At 37.1% G+C, this 11,423-nt stretch overlaps 1 protein-coding gene across 3 annotated transcripts in view; it reads left to right on the forward strand.

Moving 5' to 3' along the window:
* The window catches only part of CNGB3 (cyclic nucleotide gated channel subunit beta 3), a 162,017-nt gene that overhangs the window by 98,094 nt on the left and 52,500 nt on the right, over window positions 1-11,423 (forward strand). For all 3 annotated transcript variants that reach the window (XM_040487445.1, XM_040487446.1, XM_040487447.1), the window contains 2 exons: window positions 2,651-2,810; window positions 4,054-4,151. In XM_040487445.1, the coding sequence (XP_040343379.1) occupies window positions 2,651-2,810; window positions 4,054-4,151 (258 nt within the window). The remainder of the gene's footprint in view (window positions 1-2,650; window positions 2,811-4,053; window positions 4,152-11,423) is intronic.

Consider the following 11,423-nt stretch of genomic DNA (forward strand, 5'->3'; position numbering starts at 1 on the left):
AAAGAAGGCTGTTGGGAGTATGGCCTCTACATTGATTACTTTGCCTATAAAAGCCCACTCACAGTGGAGTTGTTTGCGATCTCTCGGAATCAGCTAACTCTGGACAGGGTAGTACCAGATATCAAAGCATCAAAATACAGAAAATAAAAAAACATGGTTAATACCATGATATATAGGGATATATAGGGATATGGCAACTCCAGCCTGAATATGGTAACATCATGGAGAGAGAGACTGTAAAGGAAACTCTAGAAAATATTCAGGTTTGGGAAGAATACACAAACAGTTAAAAATTATAAGTATAGGGGCACCTGGGTGGCTCAGTCAGTTAAGCGTCCAAATCCTGATCTCAGCACAGGTCTTGATCTCAGAGTCATGAGTTCAAACCCTACATTGGGCTCCACACTTGGCATGAAGCCTGCTTAAAAAAAAACTGTAAGTATAAAATATCATAATCTTAGTGGCTTAGTCACTGCATCAATGACTGAAAATGGAAAGCTGGTTAATGCAATTAATTTGAACTTAAATAGCAAAAATAAAATTATTTCATAATTTCTCATAAAATTTTGTGTGAGGTAGCCACATCCCCTTCATTGCTATCTCATTTTTATAGATGAGGCAACTCCAGTGTAAAGAGATTAAGAGGCATACCTAATTCATACATGTAATTCACACAGTGAAATGATACAGCCATGAAATGTTGATAGTAATAGTAAAATCTAACACGTATTTAGCACTTACTGTGTCCAAGTCAATGTCTACAAGATTAAAAAATTATATCTAGTTTGAGTTCAGTTCTTTTGCTATATAGTATGTGGTCTTCGGACTAGCAGCAGAAGCATCACTTGGGAAATTCAGATTTCAGACCTTACCCTAGAACTAAGGAATCAGAATCTACAGTTTAACAATATTTTCAGGTGATTTATATGCACATGAAAGTTTGAGAAGTGTTGCTTTACACACCACACCACACCACATCTGCCTTTACACTGAATTCAAGGTTCCAACAGGAACAGGAAGAAATATCAAGCCACTGAAAATGTAATACTAGAGCCTGTCACCCCCTCCTGTCACAAAAAAAATAAGATTGAGACAGGAGGTACAGATTTGTGGTTAAACTTTCACAGTGACTAAAAAATGCTGAGGAAAACAGTTAAAAACAAAAGAGAGACTGGGACAAAATCCCCATTTATTCAAAATTCCCATATATAACCACACCAAGAACTACACCCTGGATGTGATCATCACATTTTAACTACAATACTCTGGTCTCTGAAACAATTAATAAAGACTGGCATTTTCTTCACCTAATGTGGAACACATCATGAAATACATGTATTCTTCACCTCACTACCAAAACCATCATTGCTGAAGGATAGCACATAAAACCATCCAGATTCCTGTCACTATAAATTCTGGGCCTTCAACATTGATCAATAATGCTTTTAATTATCCTCGGCTCCCAATTTAAACTTTATTAAATTTCCCAACCCAACCCCTAACGTCCCAATTCTCACGGCCTTAGGTGAGTTGGTAATGTTCTCCATCTGTCAAGAATGGCTTGTAAAAAGGAGATCTAGTAACTGAGGTTGCAGAAGAACATTTGGAATAGCTCCCAAGGAGGAAGTCAGAGACTGAAATAGATGTATCTAGTTTGACTATCTGCATAGCTCCTCAGCACATACTTTTGATAAGAAGAAGAACTTATTGACTCTAAAAATGGAAACTGAGGAAGGCACCAATAAGAGCCATTTGAGGTAGACTTCAAAGAATGAGTAGTTTTTCCATAAGCAGAAAAGGCTCAGCTACTAGAATGAATGAGCAAAGTCTTGAGAATATAAAAGCAAGACTCTGGTTTTCCTCCGTATTATAAACCTACAGTCAAAGCAAATTTACAACCACTTGCTTCCCTCTATGTGAGAGGAAGAGTCAAGCTATATATCTTTTTTGTGCTGAGACCTTAAAGATCAGCTTTTAACCTAGAGTGGGTTTTTATGGCTGAGTTATAAACATCCAAGAACTAAAACTTGACAGTTCCTTAAGTATTGTCACAGCATTAGATGATGCTTCAGTAATTTCAGCACATTTCAACTTCTGCTGAATACTGTGCCTTAAGCATGATGAGATTTGATTTTATCTGTCTAAACAACACAAAGGGAAGTACAGAGGTTGCAATTTCATGATGAATTGAGTCTATATAGCCAGCCACACTGGATAGTCTTGAAAGATTCTTTCAAAGTGAGACTCACCAAAATGGACTAAACATTTTGCCAGGTAATTGCTCAACTTCCCTTGAATAAGCATAAGCTGTATAATTTTTAAAATATCAACTAACATCTTTTCAGTAATATACAAGTTTGCAAAGAAGATTGTGTGCAGATGCATGCATTATGTGACTGAATCCTCCCCAAAACTTCACATGGTAAGACGGGTCCTATTGTTGTATGTATGGGGTCAAAAGGAGGATATGATTTACCCATTGTTTTATGTGAATGATTGAAATTAAGACCCAATATCAGTGTGTTAAAAATCTAGTAGTTAGTGCATTAGAATGGAATGTACCTCATACAAACTCTTAATTCACCTGGGTTTGTAAAAAACTCTTTCAGTTCCTCTGCCAGGTGTGGAGTGACCATATTTGTGGTTTCAGATGCAAGATGTAATTGGAGCAGCTACAGCCAATCAGAGCAACTTCCGAAACAGCATGGATCATACCATTTCTTACATGAATACTTATTCCATTCCTAAGAGTGTGCAGAAGCGGGTTCGGACTTGGTATAAATATACATGGGATTCTCAAAGAATGCTAGGTAAGTAAGGCAGATTACTGATTAAATCCCTGTATAGCATGTCATATAATGGAAGTTCTGTAAGTTAGAAGCAGACACTAATTGGACTTGAACAAAAGACTGGAAAACAACTAAATGTTCTTCAAAGTATTAATTTAATACAATGAGATTTTTTTTCCTTAAATGCCCAGACATAACTTACTGGTTATGCAAATCCTGGAAGATCATCCACAGCTATTCCTGAGGACATGACAAGTGAGGAAGGGCAGCAAAAGGAGCAGTAACAGGTTCCTTCTTTCTCTCCAACTATAAATATTACTCCATCACCTTGGTTTAGGAGGGAACTAAGGACAAATAACCCTTGGAAACAAGGAGTTATGTTTTTATAGAAAGGATTTTCAGATTTAGAATGAATATTGGAATCAAAATAAGGATATAATGTATCAATTCTTTTTTTCTAAATGGATGTAAGAAAACATAAAAATAATCAACTCTCAGAAATTTGTCCTATACTAGAGACTAAGAATGGGCAGATTTATTTATGGAACATTTTATCAGCCTGAAGGCCTATCATTTCATTCACATACAGACAAATCTTTAATGTATTCACATTCTTCATTGAGTTAATAAGCAATAAATAACAATAATTTGAATTTACTCAGCAATTTCTCTTTTAGATTCCATTCCAAGCTGAGCCACCTACCAATTATTCACAATTGAACAAGTCACTTACAGCCTGTCTGAGCTTCAGTTTTTCTGTTTCTTCTTTCTGCAAAGCAGAATGAGAACACTTACCTTAGGGTTGTCACAAAGGTCACCTAAGATAGTGACAGAGCTCAGTAAGCTTTCAAATGCCACATGGTGGTACTCATTATTACTTGTCATCCCCAGGATGTTAGGGCTGAAATGTGTAGATCAAAAGACAAGAACTGGATCCTTTTTCCATCCAGGTAGTTCACTAGCCATTGTCCCATGATCACTAAACTTTATATCTAAAGTTTCAATAAACACAATGTTCTGAAACTATTCAGAACTGTTATGTCATTTGTAGTTAAAATACTATACTTCTTTTCTCTCATTAAAGTGATAGTGCTATTTTGATATGTATGTATGTCCAATAGAAGTAATAAAAATATAGAATTTGATGCAGCTGTTTATAAAAAGAGTTGGCATTTTGTTTCCTTAATTTAAAAAATTTTTCTTATACTTTGGTGACTTTTTTTAATTATTCTGCTTGTGGGTTTATGTTTTTGTCTTTGCAAAGATGAGTCAGATCTGATCAGTACACTGCCTGTCACCATGCAGTTAGCCCTCACCGTGGATATGAACCTCAGCATCATCAGCAAAGTCGACTTGTTCAAGGCAAGTGCTTTTATAATTAAGAGAAAAACACCATATCAATTTCTCTGTAAAGTCTAAGCTCTTACTGTATACAGATTTATTATTTTTATTGCCTTATGTTTTAGCAAAATCAGCAATCTGGAGAATTTACGTGAAGTTAGAGTCAAATAAACTGGGTCTGTCTTTGACAGATGACTTCTTTATTTTTTTTATTTTATTTTTTATTTTTTAAAATTTATATCCAAATTAGCATACAGTGCAACAATGATTTCAGGAGTAGATTCCTTGGTGCCCCTTACCCATTTAGCCCATCCCCTCTCACACAACCCCTCCAGTAACCCTCAGTTTGTTCTCCATATTTATGAGTCTCTTATGTTTTGTCCCCCTCCCCGTTTTTATATTATTTTTGTTTCCCTTCCCTTATGTTCATCTGTTTTGTCTCTTAAAGTCCTCATATGAGTAAAGTCATATGATATTTGCTTTCTCTGACTAATTTCACTTAGCATAATACCCTCCAGTTCCATCCACGTAGTTGCAAATGGCAAGGTTTCATTCTTTTTGACTGCTGAGTAAGACTCCATTGTCTACATATACCACATCTTCTTTATCCAGTCATCCATCGATGGACATTTGGTCTCTTTCCATACTTTGGCTATTGTTGATAGTGCTGCTATAAACATGGGGGTGCATGTGTCCCTTCGAAACAGCACACCTGTATCCCTTAGATAAATGCCTAGTAGTGCAATGCTGGGTCATAGGGTAGTTCTATTTTTAGTTTTTTTTGAGGAACCTCCATAGTGTTTTCCAGAGTGGCTGCACCAGCTTGCATTCCCACCAACAATGCAAAAGAGATCCTCTTTCTCCACATCCTCGCCAATATCTGCTGTTGCCTGAGTTGGTAATGTTAGCCATTCTGACAGGTGTAAGGTGGTATCTCATTGTAGTTTTGATTTGTATTTCCCTGATGATGAGTGATGTTGAGCATTTTTTCATGTGTTGGTTGGCCATCTGGATGTCTTCTTTGGAGAAGTGTCTATTCATGTCTTTTGCCCATTTCTTCACTGGATTATTTGTTTTTTGGGTGTTGAGTTTGATGAGTTCTTTATAGATTTTGGATACTAACCCTTTATGTGATATGTCATTTGCAAATATCTTCTCCCATCTGTTGGTTGCCTTTTAGTTTTGCTGCTTGTTTCCTTCACTGTGCAGAAGCTTTTTATTTTGATGAGGTCCCAGTAGTTCATTTTTGCTTTTGTTTCCCTTGCCTCCAGAGATGTGTTGAGTAAAAAGTTGCTGCGGGCAAGATCAGAGAGGTTTTTGCCTGCTTGCTTCTCGAGGATTTTTATGGCTTCCTGTCTTACATTGAGGTCTTTCACCCATTTTGAGTTTATTTTTGTGTATGGTGTAAGAAAGTGGTCCAGGTTCATTCTTCTTCATGTTGCTGTTCAGTTTTCCCAGCACCACTTGCTGAAGAGACTGTCTTTATTCCATTGGATATTCTTTCCTGCTTTGTCAAAGATTAGTTGGCCATATGTTTGTGGGTCCATTATTGGGCTCTCTATTCTGTTCTGAGTGTCTGTTCTTGTGCCAGTACCATACTGTCTTGATGATTACAGCTTTGTAGTATAGCTTGAAATCTGGGATTGTGATGCCTCCTGCTTTGGTTTTCTTTTTCAAGATTGCTTTAACTATTCGGGGTCTTTTGTGGTTCCATACAAATATTAGGATTATTTGTTCTAGCTCTGTGAAGAATGCTGGCATTATTTTGATAGGGATTGCATTGAATATGTAGATTGCTTTGGGTAGTATTGACATTTTAACAATATTTGTTCTTCCTATACAGGAGCATGGAATCTTTTCCCATTTTTTTGTGTCTTCTTCAATTTCTTTCATAAGTTTTCTATAATTTTCAGGGTATAGATTTTTCACCTCTTTGGTTAGATTTATTCCTAGGTATTTTATGGTTTTTGGTGCAACTGTAAATGGGATCAATTCCTTGATTTCTCTTTCTGTCACTTCATTGTTGGTGTATAGGAATGCAACCGATTTCTGTGCATTGATTTTATATCCTGCCACTTTGCTGAGTTCATGAATCAATTCTAGCAGTTTTTTGGTGGAATCTTTTGGGTTTTCCATATAGAGTATCATAAGATGACTTCTTCTTTAGAAGCCACTCTCTCCTAATTGCGGTCAGAAAAGAGTTTTTCAGGCTCTTCTTGAATTAATTTAAATGTAATTAAGCTCTATAGCTTTATGTCTTTGCTACTATGCACACAATTTCCCATTTATGAATGTACCTTGGCAATGAGTGACAGACAAGACCCAAATTAGCTCTGGATTGGTCTGACAATCAGAGAATTGTGCCTAACCATGTTTTCTGTCACAAATGCTTTGGATTTAGAGTTTTTAGATGGCAAAATTCAAATTTAGAAGCTTTTTTGGGGGGGGGGAATGAATAACAAAGAAATTTTTAACTTTTTGAGCGTCTTTAATTTTACTACTTTCTCCTCTTCTTAATGCAATGTACTGCATGTAAACTTTTCTCATTAACATTTAATTCTGTGTGTGGCATGGCACTGATTTATCTATTTGATTATCTGTTCATTCAGCAGATATTTGTTAAGTTCCTACCATGTTCCAGGCATCATTTTAGCCACTTTGTTGAAAATAAATACTTGCTACATGGAGCCTAAATCCCAAAGAGGAAAATAAAAAATAAATATGAAATATGTTTTGAGGTGATAATTCTATGAACAAAATTAAGCAGACTAAGGCGGATGAGGAGGGTACTGGTCAATAAAGGCTGCTCTGATAAAGTACAATGGAGTATTTAAGCAAAGGACTACAGGAGGCAAGGAAATGAGCCATGCAGATATTGGAGGAGGGAAAGGAGGGATGGGCAGAAAGGCAATATTACAGGAGAATAGACAAGATGAAGCCCTGAGCCAGCAACATCCTGAAAGGGGGCCAGGGTAGCTGAAGCAAGGGCACAGTGATAGCAAGAATAGTCCGAGGAGAATAAAAGAAAGGGAGGTCAAGGGGGACGGTAAGTTAATAGAGGATCTTGGAAGCTGTAGAATAGACCTTGGATTATACTGTGAGATGCAAAAACCACTGAAGACCTTAGGCAGAAAGTGACCTATTTAAGATCATTTTGAAGGGATCGTCTCTCCTATAATGTGGATAATAGACCATGGAAGCAAATGTGGAAGCAGGGAGGCCACATAGGGTTTACTGCAACCATCCATAGAAGACAGGATAGAGACCAGATCCAGAGTAGTAGGAGTAGAATTGTTAGGAAGTGGCCAAATATTGGATATATTCAAAGGAAGAGGCCCAAGTTTTTGCTGTTGATTGTGTGAAGGGAGAGAGAGACAGAGACAGGGAGAGAAAGGAAGCAAAGCTGACTCCATGGATTTAAGCCTGAGGAACATGAAGAACAAATATATCATTTGCAAAATAAGAAATTTTGGAGTAATTGAAGGGTGAGGGGGTTAGAAATGGCCTCTGTTTTGGGATGTGTTTGTTTGAGGTGGGAGTTAGACCTCCAGATGAAATGTCATGTAGGCAGTTTGATAAATAAATCTGAGTTCAGGGGAGATATCCAAGCTGAAGTAATAAATTTGTGCATATTAACATATTGATGTATTTCAAGCCATGGGACTGGATGTGATCCCCTAGGTTGAAAAGTGTAGACAGAAAAGAAGATGTAATCCAGACAGGAACATATGCCTTGAAAATACATAATCAACACCATTGGGGACAAAATGAAGAAGCAGAAGCTGTATGGTAAAATGGTTGGGCAGAGTCACTCCCAGTGTTAGGCTCACCTCGACTCCATAGGATACTAGAGTTAAGTCTGTATCCTAGGACTCTTTTCTTGGTATATCCTTCTAGATTTCCATCCAGATTTTGGTGAAGATATAAACCATGTGATTTTAAAATTGGCAGATGACACAAAGTAAGAAGGAACAGTTTAAAAATTTTTTTTTTTAACGTTTATTTATTTTTTGGGGACAGAGAGAGAGCATGAACGGGGGAGGGACAGAGAGAGAGGGAGACACAGAATCGGAAACAGGCTCCAGGCTCCGAGCCATCAGCCCAGAGCCCGACGCGGGGCTCGAACTCCCGGACCGCGAGATCGTGACCTGGCTGAAGTCGGACGCTTAACCGACTGCGCCACCCAGGCGCCCCAAGAAGGAACAGTTTAAAATGTGTTAGATTATAGGGGCGTCTGGGTGGCTCCATCAGTTAAGCATCCTGCTTCAGCACAGGTCATGATCTTGCAGTTCGTGGGTTTGAGCCTCACATCAGGCTTTACACTGATAATGCAGAGCCTGCTTCAGATTCTTTTTCTCTCCCTCTCTCTGCCCCTTCAGCTCTCTCTCTCTCTCTCAAAATAAATAAATAAACTTTAATAAAATAAAATAAAATGTGTTATATTAAAAAACTAAAAATTAACTGAATACCTTGAAACAATGAGCAAAACCAAGATTAACTTCAACAGCATAAAAGTAAAGTTCCAAATTTAGACTGAAAATTGAAATATTACACATATAAAAGAGCCATAGCTAGTTTCACAACATTTTTTTTACACCTGGGCATTGTTGCTGACCTCAAACTCTGTATAAATCAACAGAGTTATGTATTATAATGTTATAATACATGTTTGTATTTGGTATAATGCTATACCAAACAGAATTTGGTTTTCTTGATTATTTTAACTACATCTGGATTAACCTATCACATTGCAAATAACCTGTTTTAAGAACTTTTACAAGGTAGATAAGCTAAGAGTTACTGGTAAGAGGTAGGAGTTGAATAGTGAACCAAGGAAATAGTGAGAAGATGATCTTAAAAATAATATTATTTTATGATAATACAAATCAAATCAACAGTTGCTTCTAGTGGGGAGCAGGGATGAAGATACTGACTAGGAAGAGGCATAAGGGGACCTTGTGGGGTGAAATTTTTTTGTCTTGCTATGGAAGCTACAGTGTGTTCATTTGTCAAAACTGATTCAACTGTCTCTTAAAATGTGTATATTTTACTTCTTATACATATACTTCCATTAAAAAAAGAAGAATGGCCTCAAACAAAAATATTTAGTTATGGGATGTTTAGTTATGGGAAAAAAATAAATTCAAGAGGAGCAGAGGTTACATATATTAAAGTCACTTATATGGATAAGGAATGAGACTTACTCTATATTGTTTAGCAAAATAACACTCAACTGTAAACTCCATTTCTGAGCAACAGGCCCTGTACAGAGAAGTAAAACCTCTTGGAGACCAAGCTTGGTCCTAATAGTCTTGATACTCACTGGACACAGCACAGTTTTAGACAGAGAATAGCTACTTAGCAAGGAAGGGAGGGAGGGGCAGTGGGGAGAGAGAAGGGGTGTGGGGAGGAGAAGAAGCACTGGGGCCAACTACTGAGATTATATGAAAGTAGTTTTCTAGTTGGAAAGTAATTTCTAATTTCTAGTGAGACTCCCACAGTGGAAGCTCCAGTGAAGTAGAAGCATCATGGAATGTGTACAAACAGAGTTTTCTGATCTTCTATCAGGGAAACTGGGAGAGAGATTCCTCCATTGGTTAGCAGGTTCAACTAAATAAATGGTTTTCAAGCTGCAGATTACAATCCACTGGGGGGATCATGAATTCAGTTAAGGGGGTCACAACAAGCATGTAAAATAGAAGAGAAAATATCAGAGTACTTCACACATAAGTAAGGGTAGGTATTATATTATGAAATGTTTGTTTCTTTTATTTAGCTTTAAATGCACATATATATGGGGTCCTGGGTGGTTCAGTCAGTTAAGCATCCAACTCTTAATATCAGCTCAGGTCTTGATCTCAGGGTTGTGAGTTCAAACCCCACACCTGTGCTGGACATGATGCCTACTTTAAAAATAAAAGAAAATAGGGATACCTGGGTGGCTCAGTCAGTTAAGTGTCTTAGTTTCAGCTCAAGTCATGATTTCATGGTTCATGGAATCAAGACCTGCATCGGGCCCCTCACTGGCAGCATGCAGCCTGCTTAAGATTCTCTCTCTCCCTCTCTCTGCGCCTCCCCTGCTCATGCTCTCTCTCTCTTAAAACAAATAAACTTTTTTAATAAAATAAATTAAAGTAAATTAAATTAAAGCACATATAAATATGTGTATACTGAGCTCAACATAAATATCTGTGTTACTGTAGGGTATGGTCAAAAAAGATATGAAAGCCATGAAGCTAAATTATTTTAATAGCATTTTAAAATGTTATAAAACTCTCAGGGCACCTGGGTGGCTCAGTTGGATAAGCCTCTCACTTCAGCTCAGGTCATAATCTCACAGTTCATGAGTTCAAGCCCCACATCGGGCTTTCTACTGTCAGCGCAAAGCTCACTTTAGATCTTCTGTCTCCCTCTCTCTCTGCCCCTCCTCTCCAAAAAATAAGTAAACATTTCTTAAATGTTATAAAATTCTCTATACCTTAATGACTAGCTTAATTGAGAATAAGTAACATAATTGTCTCTCTTTTAAAAACAAAACAAAACCTTTAAATTATGTACCAATGACTTTTATGGGATTATCTCTAATTTGGAAAATTATCAGTTTTTAGCCTCAGAGTTTTTTCTGAGGCTAACATATATTTTTTTAATCCATAAAATCAGCAAAATCTGATCGAGAAAAAAATGTTAAATCTTCACATCTTACTAATGTTGTATATAAACTTAGATTCATTCTTTCCTGACATTTCCATTAAAAATTCATTTTCTTCCAGAAAGAACCCATTTCCACTTATATGTCTGTTAAGTAAAAAAGGTTATTTTTTTCTAAAGCTAAATGAAGTAGAAAATGAATAGGTATGGGATTTTTCTGAATTTATTTTCGTGAAGGCAGTCTTAGTAGTTTATACAAATTTGTTATTTTTCTTAAGGCGAAAATAGGCTGAATGGTAATCCTACACCCTTACCTCATGTTATACCCAACTGACTCTGGTGTTGCTTCTATCAGTTACATACATTCGCAGAGTATCACCTATGCTCTCTGGCTGAGTGCACAATGGAGAGAACATTTGAAGTATGTGTGTGCAAAAGATGCTTAGGAGTCTACAGGGTGAGGAAGTGGAAGCTCCTGGGCAGGAGCCTTCTTATTATCACAAGCATGGGAAATTATAACCTGTTTACAGAATAAGAAGTTACGGCCAGTGCATAGGATGATAATGAAAGATGAATCTGGAAAGGTCAGTGAAGCCTGTAGATAGTGTGGGCCCAATCCTATAAGGAAAGAAAGCTAGAAAGCAG

This window comes from Herpailurus yagouaroundi, unplaced genomic scaffold (assembly GCF_014898765.1).
Source record: "Herpailurus yagouaroundi ecotype Mexico unplaced genomic scaffold, PumYag 165, whole genome shotgun sequence".
NCBI classification, from domain to species: domain Eukaryota; kingdom Metazoa; phylum Chordata; class Mammalia; order Carnivora; family Felidae; genus Herpailurus; species Herpailurus yagouaroundi.